Raw genomic sequence first — 14,712 nt, forward strand, 5'->3', positions numbered from 1 at the left:
TCATATAATTTATATATACTATATGCAATAATGTAAATATATTGATGTATAGTATAAACACATAATATAATATATTTATTATATAAATATCACATGTTAAATTATTTATTTTTATTTAGGTTTAATGGCATATTATATCATTTGTTATATTATTATATAAATATATAAATTATATTATATACAGATATATGCATATGAATTATATATCATTTGTATGATGTATTCATGTATACTATATATTATTTATATTATATTTTATATAAACTATTATATATACCTAACTATATTGTATTTCCCCCTAAAAATGAACTTACAATTTAATTAGCACTCTAATGTACACAAGGAACTTAAGAAACAACATATAGTCACTGAAATACAAATTCTTCCCCAATCCAATGAAAAATAAATCAAGGGCATGAGCTTCTTAAACTGTGGGTCGCAACCACACATAAGATTGTATAACTAAAAGTGGGGGTCACAAAAAACAATTGGAAACAGTAAAGGTTATGTATACCTATTTTATATACCTATATACCCAGGGTCACATAAAAATTTTTCCAGCTAAAAGGGGTCATGACAATACGGTAACGATTGGAATGACGCCACCTGCTGGATACTTACTGTAGAAGAGTTCTGCCCATGAAGTGAAGGTCTTTGAGGGCAAGACCAGGAGTCTCTTCTTTGGCGGGAGGAAGTGACGTTGGCTAGTGGGAGGAGGAAGGAAGAGACTGGCGCTCGGTCTCGGGTCCTTTCCTGAGGACGCTGGCGGAGAAGGGAGCTAGAAATGTGCTCTCCCTTTAATAGATAGGAATCTAGGCCTTTCTCTCTCTCTTTACCAAATTCTTATTCTCCTTAATAAATGTTTAAAAGTCTAACTCTTGCTGAAGCTTATAATTTATTGGCGACCACTCATTAGATATTTTAGACAGACTAGCTAGAATTTTAGCCCTTAACAATACAAAAAGACTTATGGTGGAATATGCTCTCCACATTCAGAAAAAGAACTGTGGAGTCTGAATGCAGATCGAAGCCAACTATTTTCACTCTTGTTGTTGCTTTTTTGTTATTGTTCCTGTTCATTTATTCTTGCTTTTCTGATTAACATAGAAATATATTTAACATGATTGTAATGTATAAGCTATGTCAAATTGCTTACCGGCTATGGGAGGGGGGAGGAAAGGGAGGGATGGGGAAAATTTGGAACTCAAAAACTATCTTTACATGTAATTGAGAAAAACTAAAATAAATATTTTTTAAAGGGGGGGGCGGGTCATGAGTGGAAAAAGTTTAAGAAACCCTAACCTATGAGGATTGAGTGATTTTAGCATCTATCTAGATGGAACCAACCCTATATAATGGAAAAGTAGATATGATTTCAGGGAAGATCAATGGCATTTCTAAAACTCCTACTACATGGTAGGTAATGTGCTAAGTACTGGTACCAATTCTGTCCTCGGCCTTTCACAAATACACACACACACACACACAAACACAAACAAACAAACACTGTCCTACATATTGATTCCCACAAGTGCTAGGCATCTTTTAAGAAAGGACAAAATCCCACTGTGCCACCTAACTAACCCATGTTCAAAGGTAGTATTTGCCAGATGAAGGAATTCCTTTAACCCATGGATTGTGTTCAGTATTAAAAGGCAAGAACAAATGTATCTTTTGGGACATGCAACTCAGCCAGCAGAATCGTGAGAAAACTTATATGACAGCAACCTTATTGCTAGCCAGCTCAATTGAAAGAGACGTTTCAAGGATGGCCATCAGTAGGATACAAAAATGGCACACAGATTTAGAACTGGCAGGGACTTCAGTGATCATCTAGTCCAACATCCCCATTTTCCAGAGAAGGAAACTGAACCCCAGAGAAGCTAAGTAATTTGCTAAGGTCACACAAGTAATACACATTAGGGGTAGAATATAAACCCAAGTCTTCTGAGTCCAAACCCATCTCTTTCTCTTCTATAGCACAATGCCTCCTTTTGTGGTTATACAGTCATTCAATTGAATCCAACTCTTCATAATTCCATGGATTATGTTCCTGGGGTTTTCTTGGCAAAGATGCTGGTGTGGTTTGCTCCTTTCTTCTCCAGTGTCCCCATTTTATAGATGAGGAACTGAGGCAAATAAGGGTTAAGTGACTTGCCCAAGGTTACATAGCCGGTGGGCTCAGAACTTCCTGACTGCAGACCCAGTTCTCTCTCCACTGCACCACCTAGCTGCCTGATGCTTCCTTTAGCTGAAGTTAAATAGATGCATGTTCTATAAGGAGAAAAAATGTTGCAAGGACTAAGAGCATCACCCACCATCACACCTTTTAACTGGAAGGAAGTAAGCAGAGGAGGCAGATTACAGGGGCCTGAAGAAAAGAGGTGGAAGTGATGAAGATTTCTTTGTACATATAATGTATTTACTTAGGGTCATAGGATTATATGGTTAGAGTTGATCTCAGAGATTATCTAGTCTAAGCACATCATTTTAAAGATGAGGAAGCTGGGGTCCAGGGAGATTAAGTGATTTGCCCAAGGAGATACAAATAATAAATATCAGAGATAAAAATCTGAATTTAAGGCCTTAAATCAAGAGCAAAGGCTTTTTTCTCTATACAATCTTGTACTGTCTAAAAAGAACATAAGCTCCTTGGAGGATTGTTTCTCTTTATATCCCAAGAACCTTGCACATATTAAATATAAAATATTTGTTGAACTGAGCTGAACAGAATGGAATGGAATGGAATGGACAGAGAAACTGAGGTTGTCCATTCTATTGACCTCCAGAGGCCTGAGTAGTGGTAGACTAGGATGGTTGAGTGTCTGCACTAAGTTTGGCAAACTTCAGCATCAGGATGATGAGCCCACATGGGAGGGGACTCCACCAGGTTGCCTAAAGCAAAGAGCCTTAAACTTCTTCTACTTGGGACCCCTTTTCACCCAAGAAATTTTTATGTGACACTGCATAGTAGTAGTAGTAGTAGTAGGCCTCCACCAGTTGCGGACAACTATGGATACATGGTCAACACTGCATACATAGGTATATAAAATAGTTATACAAATCAAGCATTTATTTTTTATGAACCCTGGATTCAGTTATGTGACCTCAGATGGGATCCTGACCCACAATTTAAGAAGCTTTGGTCTAAGGAGGGGTAAATGCGTCCAAGTCAGAAATGGAACAGGTGCTTCCTTGCCAATTTGCAGTACAGTACCTTCACTTCCAGACTGAGAGAGATGGGAAGATCAAGTCTTAAACTAAAAATAAAAGTGAATGCTTGAAAGGTAGTACTGTACAAGATAACTAGAGGACCTCATTATCCCATGTTTACACACTTGGTGACTGACCTGCTTAATAAATAATATTCTCTTACCTGTCTATAATTCAAAGCATCCAAATAGATGGAGTTTTGAGTAAAAACCACAGATTTACATGGCATGTTAATTCCTAAAGCAAGTGTGCTAGTAGCTGTCACAACCTAGAAAAATAAAAGAAGAAACTTTCAGAGGAGAACATAGTTATAAAACAAGATTGGTGCATCCACTATTTTCTGAAAACCCATTTGAATTGTAAACCTGTGATAAGCTCTTACTGAAAATTGTTATTGTTCAGTCATGCTCAACCTTATTTGACTGCATTGGGGTTTTCTTGGCAAGGATGCTGGTGTAGTTTTCCATTTTCTTCTCCAGTTGTCCCCATTTTACAATTGTGGAAACTGAGGCAAAATGGTGAAATGAATTACCCAGGGTCACAGAGCTAGTAAATGCTTCCCCCCCAAAAAAAAACCCATTGCTTTAAGTTTTAAAGTTTATTTCCTCAAGATAGTCTAAACTGCACTCTACTTGGATAAATTTTACAAGCAGCAGAAGCTGCTTGTACTTTTCAAGTTTAGCCATGTTCTAATGACAAGGAATGCTGCAAGCATATTCTAGGTCAACAAAGAGTTATTATCACAAATAATAATGGATAATCTTTATCCATTCTACATTGTTTCAGAATTACCAGTTGTTTTTCCAGTTGATTTTTAAACACAAAATAGATAACATTGCTAATGTTGGCTAATGTGGTATGTTTCTTATAGCAAACCTTGGTTTATTCAACACACGTGCTGAAAGGGGAAGGCTCAGTGTTTCCTACAATAGCCAACTTATAAAGAGGGGTTTTTTTTGTACAAATTCATTTGTGCCACATTTAATTTAGCATACAGGACATGGGGAGGTGGAGCCAAGATGGCAGAGAGAAGATAGTAAGCTGCCTGAGCTCTCCCAAGTTTCCCTTAAAAACAACATTAAATCAAGCCTCTAAATGGATTCAGAAACTACAGAACCTACAAAAAGACAGAGAGACACAATATTCCAAACTGAGATGATTTAAAAGACTTCAGGAAAGGTCAGTCTCACTCAGGCAGGGGGGATGTGCAGTGTACCTCAGCACAGCTCAGCATGGAAGGGGTCAGGGCAAGTCAGCAGGAAGTAACTGAGGCCCCTTGATCCTGGCTCAGCCGGCAAGTGGCACAGTGGGTCAGTGGTGAGATCTACCAGCACCAGCTGAGAGGGCAGGCTGCCAGCTAGGAGGCCGCCCACAGAATATATTATGCTTCAGCTAAAGTCAAAAAAGCAGGGGTAGCAATCCTTATCTCAGACAAAGCAAAGGCACAAATAGATCTCATTAAAAGAGATAAGAAAGGAAACTACATCTTGCTAAAAGGTACTATAGATAATGAAACAACATCAATACTAAGAATGTATGCGCCAAGTGGTATAGCATCCAAATTCTTAGGGGAGAAGTTAAATGAATTACAAGAGGAAATAGACAGCAAAACTATACTAGTGGGGGATCTGAATCTTCCCCTCTCAGAATTAGATAAATCTAGCCACAAAATAAATAAGAAAGAAGTTAAAGATGTGAATAGAATGTTAGAAAAGTTAGATATGATAGATGTCTGGAGAAAACTAAATGGGAATAGAAAGGAATATATCTTCTTCTTCTCGGCAGTATATGGCACATATTCAAAAATTGACCATGTATTAGGGCACAAAAACCTCCTAGACAAATGTAGAAAGGCAGAAATAGTAAATGCGTCCTTCTCAGATCATGATGCAATAAAAGTAACGTAATAAAAAGCCATGGAAAGGTAGATTGAAACTTAATTGGAAACTAAATAATTGCTTTCTTTCTCTCTGGCTATACTGAATTAGATCTGAGCTAGGATTTCCATACTATAAGGAATCTGTTTTCAATCTTACTCCCTTCACTAACTTATAATATATATTCTAATAGGGGGCAGCTAGATGGCACGGTAGATAAAGTACCTGCCCTGGATTCAGGGGAACCTGAGTTCAAATCTGGGCTCAGACACTTGACACTTACTAGCTGTGTGACCCTGAGCAAGTCACTTAACCCCCGCTGCCCCACCAAAAAAAAATTATATATATAGCCAGAGAGAAAGAAAGCAATTTCCTTTCCTAACAACCCACGTGAAATCTCTCACCACCAAGCCAGTATTTGAATAACTAAGAAGCCCCACCCCACCCCCTGTTCTCCATCTGCCACCACATTCATTCCTTCCTCCTCCCAGAAACTTCCTCTACAACAGGAAACTGGGCTGTCCACACACACAGAGCTCCAAGCTAACTGGCTGGTAGCTCTGATTTATAAGTCCCACAGGTGGTTCTATAGATGTAACTTCCACTTGATGACTTGATGACACTTGACACTTACTAGCTATGTGACCCTGGGCAAGTCACTTAACCCCCACTGTCCCACCAAAAATAAATTTATATATATATATATATATATATATATATATATATAAAGAAAAATCTTTAAAAGCCTAAACTCTTGCTGAATTTATCAGTGACTTTAGCCAGATTCCCCCCAAGACTGGAGGTGGGGGCGCAGATTAGAACCCACAATTTAGATTTTAAACACAGTTTGATGAATTAAAATACAAAGGGCTGAAAGAATATTCTGAATGGTTTCCATAGGCAGTGGTGGGTCTCTGTGGCCACATAAGTTGACCATAGCCAAGTAATATTCCTCAAGAATATTATGGGGATAGACAGACTGATGAAGGACACTAAAGGCTTCACAACCCCAAGACTTATAACAGAATCCCTACATTGGGGCCCATTACCTATGATATTTCCCTATGCCTGGGCAGCTTGCTCACACACATTTTGATGAGGTACATGGGAAAGTCTCAGAAAAAGTGACACAGCATTGGACCGAACTACAGCCTATGTTTGTTCAGAGGTTCCAGAAGCAATTTTTGTGAAAGCCTATGCAGCTTCAAACTATAAAGAAGTATTGTCTCTTTCAAGTCAATGGACTAAAATAGGTAATATTCCAGATTTTATTAAGTCATCAATTGGTGCATTTCAATCAATGGAGGAAAGCTTTCCAGCAGCCTGAACAGCACTTAGATGGATTCCATGGTTAGCACTTGAAACATTTTGAATAATTGCTTCTAAGGAGGTATTTTGCACTCTGTGATGACAATCTATATCAGAATGTTCATAAATATATTTATGTGGTACATTTCTTCTTTTTAAGAGATGTTTATCTCTTTTGTTCTTCCTTTACTCAATAACAACTTTGTCTCACTGTCATCTCATATTCTCCAGGTTGTGGCCTTTTTTCTTGAAATTCCTGAGCCATTGGTTGTCCATTTTCTCATTGTCCAACATGGCCAAGCCAGTGCCTGCTTCCCTCAGCTAGTAAGTGTTTGAGGTCAGATTTGAACTCAGGTCCACCTAGCTGTCACAAGTACAATTTTGTTGTTGTTCATGTTCAGTCCTGTCTGACTCTTTGTGACCCATTTGGGGTTTTCTTGACAAAGATAATAGAATGGTTTACCATTTCCTCCTCTAGCTCATGTTACAGATGAAGCAACTGGGACAAACAAGGTTAAAAAACTTGCCCAGGGTCACACAATTAGTATTGTCTGAGGCTGTATTTGAACTCAGGTCTTCCTGACTCCAGACCATTAACTAAGGCCACTTAACTTCAGTACTATGAATAGCCAGAGATAGGCTTTCAAAGAAAAGATAAATACACAAAACAATTGGATTTCAAATGCAATGGCATCTTTCCACACCCACCTTTTGAGCTTTGTGTACAAAATCCCAATATCCACAGATTATTTTGCCTAGATAAATCTACCAAAAGAAAATCTACTTTCCCTCAAATTAACCTGATAATTATTGGAAAAAGCCAACAGGATGGGGAACAGTTGTTTAAATATCAAAATACAAATTTATGGGTAGAGTCAAAATGGCAGAGTGAAACCAGGAGGCTGCCTGTGCTCTCCCAAATTTCCCTCAGAAACAATGTTAAATTAAGCCTCTCAACAGATTCTGGAGCTATAAAACCATTCAAAAAAAGAAATGGAGTGAAACAATCTTCTTACTTAAGATAACCTAGAAGATCTTCAGGAAAGGTCTGTTGCATCTGGATAAAAAGGGAGCACAGCTCAGTGAAGAAGGTAACTGTCCAAGGCCACAAAAGGCTCTTAGTCATAGAATCGATCAACAGCTGAGGACCCATGATCCTAGCCCAGCAAGCTAGTGACACAGCAGGTCATTTATGAGGACTCCAACCCCAATGCAGAAGGCAATCTGCAAGCTGAGATATCAACAACCCAATAGGCCCAATAAGCTGGGCCACTCCAGTGCAGTGAGAAGCCACAAGCTGCTGATGCCTCAGAGTAGAAAGCTGGTAACTCGGCCCCCAGACCCCAGAAAAAGAAGCTCTAGACAGTGCACCCTGTACTCCAGGAGCAGAACTCAACCTTAAAAGGCACAAAAGAGGCTAAAATTAAAATAAAAATATGAATAAGAAACAAAAAAGAACCCTCAGCATTGAAAGCTATTATGATAACAGGAAGGATCAAAACATAAACTCAGATGAAAGCAACAATGATAAAACTCCCACATGTGAAGTCTTAAAGGGGGAGAATAATTGGTCTTGAGACCAAAAAGCCCTCCTGGAAGAGCTCAAAAATGATTGTATAAACCGAATAAGAGTGGTTGAAGAAAAATTGGGAAAATAAATGAGAGTTATGAAAGAGAAAGTCAATAGCTTTGAAAAAGGAAATAATGCCTTTAAAATACAATTGGAAAAGGAGAATAATTCCCTAAGAATTAGAAGTAAGCAGAATGAAGCTAATAACTCAATGAAACAACAATTCAAGCAGAATCAAAAGAATATAAAAGTAGAAGAAAACATAAAATACCTCTTCAGAAAAAGAACAGACATGGAAAATAGATCCAGGAGGGACAATATAAGAACAATAGGAGACTACCTGAGGACCATTATCAAAAAAAGAGCCAAGGCAGCATATCTCAGGACATCATAAAGGAGAACTCCCCCAATGTCTTACAACCAGAGGAAAAATTCATCATTCAAAGAATCCACTGATCACCTCCTGAAAGACAACCTAAAAGGAATATAATAACTAAATTCCAGAACTTTAAAGTAAAGGAGAAAATACTGCAAGCAACCCAAAAGAAACAATTTAAATATCAAGGAATAACAATTAAAATTACATAGGATCTGGCAGCCTCAACATTAAAGGATCAGAGAGCAAAGCAACTGGGATTACAATGAAGAATGTACTTCCCAGCAAAATTAAGCATAATTTCTCAAGGGAAAAGATGAGCATTCAATGAAATAGGGGACTTTAAAACTTTCCTAATGAAAAGCCCAAAACTGAAAAGAAAATTCAATCTATGGATACAAGACTCAAGAGACACATGAAAAGGTAAAAATGGGCAAAAATCTTACTGAATTTGGTTAAAATATTTGCATCCCTACATAGAGGAAAATAGTTGTAACTCTTGAGAACTTTATTTTTATTAAGGCAGATAGGAGGAGTACACACAAAAGGTGTGGGTATGAGTTGATTCTGATATGATGATATTAAAAAAACAAAACAAAAAGGATTATACTGGGAGAAGAGGAAAGGGAAGACAGAATGGGGTAAATCATATCACTTGAAGAGGCATGAAAGACCTATTACAATAGAGGGAATGAAGGGAGGGGTGAGCATTGTTTTCACCTTACTCATCTGATTTGGCTCAAAGAAGGAATAACTTAATACTCAATTGGGTTAAGAATTTTATCTTCCCCTATAGGGAAGTAAAAGGGGGAAAGGGAAATAAAAGGGTGGGGTGTTGATAGAAGGGAGGGGGAAACTAGGAGGGGAAAGGGGAAAGTACAAAAAGAAGGTGGTGCTTATAGAAGGAAGGGCAGCCTTAGGTGGCCAGAAACAAAACACTAGCGAGAAGGGGGAAAGGAAAAAGAAAATTACAAACAAGGGACAATGTAGGATGCAGGGAAATACAGTTAGTACTCATAACTGTGAATGTGAATGGGATCAGCTCCTATAAAATGGAAGTAGATAGCATATGGATTAAAAAACAGAATCCTACATTATGTTTTTTACAAGATACACATTTCAAACAGAGAGATACACACAGAATAAAGGTAAAAGGTTGGAGCAGAATATATTGTGCTTTAGCTGAAGGAAAAAAAGAGGGGGAAGGAATACTTATCTCAGACAAAGCATAAGCAAAAAATGACCTTATTAAAAGAGACAGGGAAGGAAACTATATCTTGCTAAAAGGTACCATAGACAATGAAGTAATATCAATACTAAACATGTATGCAACAAGTGGTATACAGCATCCAAATTCTTAGAGAAGAAGTTAAGTGAATTACAGAAATAGATATCAAAACTATAGTAGTGAGGGACCTCAAACTCCCTCTCTCACAACTAAATAAATCTAATCACAAATTTAATAAGAAAGAAGTTAAGTAAATGAACAGAATTTTAGAAAAATTAAATATGATGGACCTCTGGAGAAAACTGAAAGGGGATAGAAAAGAATATACATTTTTCTCAGCAGTACATAGCACATACACAAATATTGACCATGTATTAGGGCATAAAAATTTCACAGACAAATGCAGAAAGGCAAAAATAGTAAATGCATCCTTTTCAGATCATGATGCAATAAAATTTATGTGTAGTAAAGGGCCATGGAAAGATAGACAAAATTTAATTGGAAACTAAATAATCTCATCCTAAAGAATGAATTGGTCCGAGAGAATGACAATAATGAGACAACATAACAAAACCTATCAGATACAGACAAAGCAGTTCTTAAAGGAAATTTTATATCTCTAAATGCCTACATGAATAAAATAGATAAAGAGGAGATCAATGAATTGGACATGCAACTAAAAAAGCTAGAAAAAGAACAAATTAAAAATCCCCAATTAAATGCCAAATTGGAAATTCTGAAAATTAAAGGAGAGATTAATAAAAATGAAAATAAGAAAACATAGAATTAATAAATAAAATTAAGAGTTGGTTCTATAAAAAAATAAAATAGATAAACCTTTAGTTAATTTGTTTTAAGAAAAGAAAAAAGAAAACCAAATGACCAGCATCAAAAATGAAAAGAGTGAACTCATCACCAATGAAGAGGAAATTAAAGCAATAATTAGGAGCTATTTTGCCAAACTGTATGTCAAAAAATTTGGCAATATAAAAGAAATGTATGAATAGCTACAAAAATATAAACTGCCCAAATTAACAGAAGAGGAAATAAAATCCTTAAAAAAGCCTATTTTGGGAAAAGAAATTGAACAAGCTATAAATGAATTCCCTAAAGAAAACTCCAGTCACAGATGGGTTTACAAATGAATTCCACCAAACATTTAAAGAACAATTAATTCCAATACCATACAAACTATTTGGAAAGATACATGAAGAAGGAATCCTACCAAATTCCTTTTATGAGACAAATACGGTACTGATACCTAAACCAGGAAGAACAAAAACAGAAAAAGAAAATTATAGACTAATCTTCCTAATGAATATTGAAAAATTCTAAATAGAATATTAGCAAAGAGATTGCAGCAATTTATCACCACAATAATACACTATGACCAGGCAGTATTTATACCAGGAATGCTGGGCTGGTTCAAAATTAGGAAAACTATCAAGATAGTCAACTACATCAATTAAAAAAACTAACCAAAATCATGTGATTATCTCAATAGATGCTGAAAACGCATTTAAAAAATATAGCACCTATTCCTATTAAAATAATAGAGACCATAGGAATAAATGGAGATTTACTTAAGATGATACACAGTACCTATCTTAAACCATCAGCAAGCATTATATGCAATGGGGACAAGTTAGAGGCATTCCTAATAAGAACAGGGGTGAAACAAGGATGTCCATTATCACCGCTATTATTCAATATTGTACTAGAAATGTTAGCCTTAGCAATAAGAGAAGAAAAAGAAATTGAAGGAATGAGAATAGGCAAGGAAGAAACAAAACCATCACTCTTTGCAGATGATATTATGCTATACTTAGAGAATCCTAAGGAATCAACTAAAAAACTACTTGCAAAAATTAAGAACTTTAGCAAAATTGCAGGATATAAAATAAACTCATATAAATCATAAGCATTTCAATATATGAACAATAAAACCCAGCAGCAAAAGATAAAAAGATAAATTCCATTTAAAATAACTGTAGACAATTTAAAATATTTGGGAATTTACCTGCCAATGCAAACACAATTACACAATTACAAAACACTTTTCACACAAATAAAATCAGATCTAAACAAATGGAAAAATATAAATTGCTCATTGGTAGGCCATGCTAATATAATAAAAATGACAGTGCCACCTAAATTAATTTACTTATAAATTGAAATGCTAATCAAACTATCAAAAAATTCATTTACAGAGCTTGAAAAAATAATAACAAAATTCATCCAGAACAAAATTTCAAGAATATCAAGGGAATTAATAATTTTAAAGAGGCAAAGGGAGGTGGCCTAGCTTTACCAGATCTAAAATTATATTATAAAGGGGCAACCATCAAAGCTCTTTAGTACTGGCTAAGAAATAGAGTGGTGGGTCAGTGGAATATGTTATTCACACAAAACACAGCAGTAAATGAATATAGCAATGTCCTGTTTGATAAACTCCAGCTTCTGGGATAAGAACTCACTATTTGACAAAAAGTACTGGGAGAACTGGAAAATAGTATGGCAGAAACTAAGCATAGACCAACATCTTTCACCACAAACCAAAGTAAGTTCAAAATAGGTACAAAATCTAGACCTAAAGGTTGATACCATAGGCAAATTAGAAAAGGAAGGAATTATTTCCTTGTCAGATCTATGTAGAAGGGAAGAATTTATGACCAAAGATGTGATAGACAACATTAAAAAATGCAGCATGGATCATTTTGACAACATTAAATTAAAAAGGTTTTGCACAAACAAAAGCAGTGCAAACAAGATTAGATGGACAGCAAACAGATGGGAACAATTTTTACAGACAGTGTTTTTGATAAAGTCCTCATATCTAAAATATAGAGAGAACTGAATCAAATATGTAAGAATACAAGTCTTTCCCAATTGATAAATGGTCAAAGTATATAACAGGAAGTTTCCAGATGATGAAATTAAAGCTACCTATAGTCATATGAAAAAATGCTCTCAATCACTACTGATTAGAAAAATGCAAATTAAAATTACTCTGAGGTACTACTCACACCTATGCAATTGGCTAATATGACAAAAAAGGGAAATGATAAATGTTGGAGAAGATGTGGGGAAATTGGAACACTAATGAACTGCTGGTGGAGCTGTGAATTGATCCAACCATTCTGGAAAGCAATTTGGATCATGCCCAAAAGGCTAAAAAACTGTTCATATCCTTTGATCCATCAATACCATTACTAGGTCTATATCCCAAAGAGATCATAAAAAAGGGAAAAGGACCCACACATACAAAAATATTCATAGCTGCTCTTTCTGTGATAGCAAAGAATGGGAAATTAAGGGGATGACCATCAATTGGGGAATGGCTAAACAAGTTGTGGTATATGAGTATAACGAAATACTATCGTGCTGTAAGAAATGATAAGCAGATGGATTTATGAAAATCCTGGAAAAACATGAATTGATGCTGAGTGAAATGAGCAGAAACAACAGAACATTATACACACTATCAACAACATTGTGTGATAATCAACTGTGATAGATTTAATTCTTCTAAGTAATACAATAATAATCCAAGACAATGCCAAAAGCCTTGTGGTGGAAAATGCTCTTCACATTCAGAAAAAGAACTATGGAGTCTGAATGCAGATTGAAGCATACTATTTTCATTTTTGTTGTCACTTTTTTGTTATTGTTCTTGTTTATTCTTTCTTGCATTTATCTCCTTTTATTCTGATTATTCTCTTACAACATAACTAATGTGGAAATATATTTAACATGATTGTAATGTATAACCTATATCAAATTGCTTGATGTCCTTGGGAAGAGGAGGGAAGGGAAGGCAGGAGAAACATCTGGAACTTAAAAAATTATCTTTACTTACAATTGGAAAAATAATTAAAATAAAGAAATTTTAAATGAATGGACAAATAAATAAATGAATAAATAAATGTCCAAATATTAGTCCACTTATTTGCTGAACTTCACCTTGCATGCAAAGAGTTGACATCATTTGTTCTATGCAGTTTTCCTTATTTTTAATGTCCTATTAAAAAGAAATACTTATTTTAGATTTACCCATCATCACATATGGCACAGTATAGGCAAAGAAAGTACAAGTCCTCTTTTGTTTGTCTCAAAGTATCCCTACCATCTTTGCAGATGACATCCACCCTATAACTTGGCAGATGTTCTTTGAGAGATGCCCAAGCCATCATCATATAACCAAACTGGTAATGAATCCAACTAAATGTAAGTAGACTGGATTTGGGACAGCAGACATCCAGGCTCTCATCTAGACTCACTTAAAGTCATTACAGCATGGTAGGGACATCCTCCCAGAGTTTGTGTTCCACTGGCATTGCCTTCATAAACCTAGGGATACCTCTCCCCCCATAATGAAGCATTAAGGAAGAATTTTACTGAAAAAAAAGGTAACATTCATTTTATGAAATGCAAAAATTTACCGACCCTGAGAAACCCTTTCCTGAAGAGTACTTCAATGAACTGTCTTGCTCTGGCATCCAGAGAACCATGATGATATCCAATACCCCTCCTTGCCAATTCTTTCAATTCTTCACCTTTTCTTGTTGATTTTATTCGGTCAAACAACATCTGCAAAGTCTAAAATAAATGAAGAATTTTGAACATTTTATCATACTTTCAATACACTTCCACTAAAAGCAGAATCAAAAGAAGTTTCTATGAGGAAATGTGTCATATACAACAATATGTCCTTATTTTACAAGAATTTTACACTGAACAACAGCAAAAACAATGAAAAATAAAACTTAACAAAGGGAAGAGAGAAGAAATGTTCTCCTTTGCTCCTTTAATTCTACAATGTTTCATTGCATATTTACAAGGCTACAGATGACTTCACCAGTTGGACATAGGAAATCTGTGACATGGAAGATACTTCTTGGAGCAACTTTTGGCCTTCTAATGAAAAAGCTTCATCACCTCTGCCCAAATGCATACTAATACTTTAAAAACAAAGATTAGATCTGACTACAAAAATCTGCCCTTTAAGATTATATACTATTGCCAAACTGTTGATACACTTAAGTTCAAATTTCAATCTTCTGTCTTACAATCAGTGTGATCTTGAATAATTCACTTAACCTCAATGGGGCTCAGTTTCCTCAAGTATAAAATAAAGATT

General features: G+C 35.7%; 1 protein-coding gene across 1 annotated transcript in view; it reads right to left on the reverse strand.

The window, feature by feature from the left end:
* Positions 1–14,712, reverse strand: part of DDX60 (DExD/H-box helicase 60) — a 139,712-nt gene that overhangs the window by 36,123 nt on the left and 88,877 nt on the right. Inside the window, exons 28-29 of the mRNA XM_043971751.1 lie at positions 14,019–14,171; positions 3,377–3,481 (exon numbers count right to left, since the gene is read on the reverse strand). Of these exons, the coding sequence (XP_043827686.1) occupies positions 3,377–3,481; positions 14,019–14,171 (258 nt within the window). The remainder of the gene's footprint in view (positions 1–3,376; positions 3,482–14,018; positions 14,172–14,712) is intronic.

This window comes from Dromiciops gliroides, chromosome 6 (assembly GCF_019393635.1).
Source record: "Dromiciops gliroides isolate mDroGli1 chromosome 6, mDroGli1.pri, whole genome shotgun sequence".
NCBI lineage: Eukaryota > Metazoa > Chordata > Mammalia > Microbiotheria > Microbiotheriidae > Dromiciops > Dromiciops gliroides.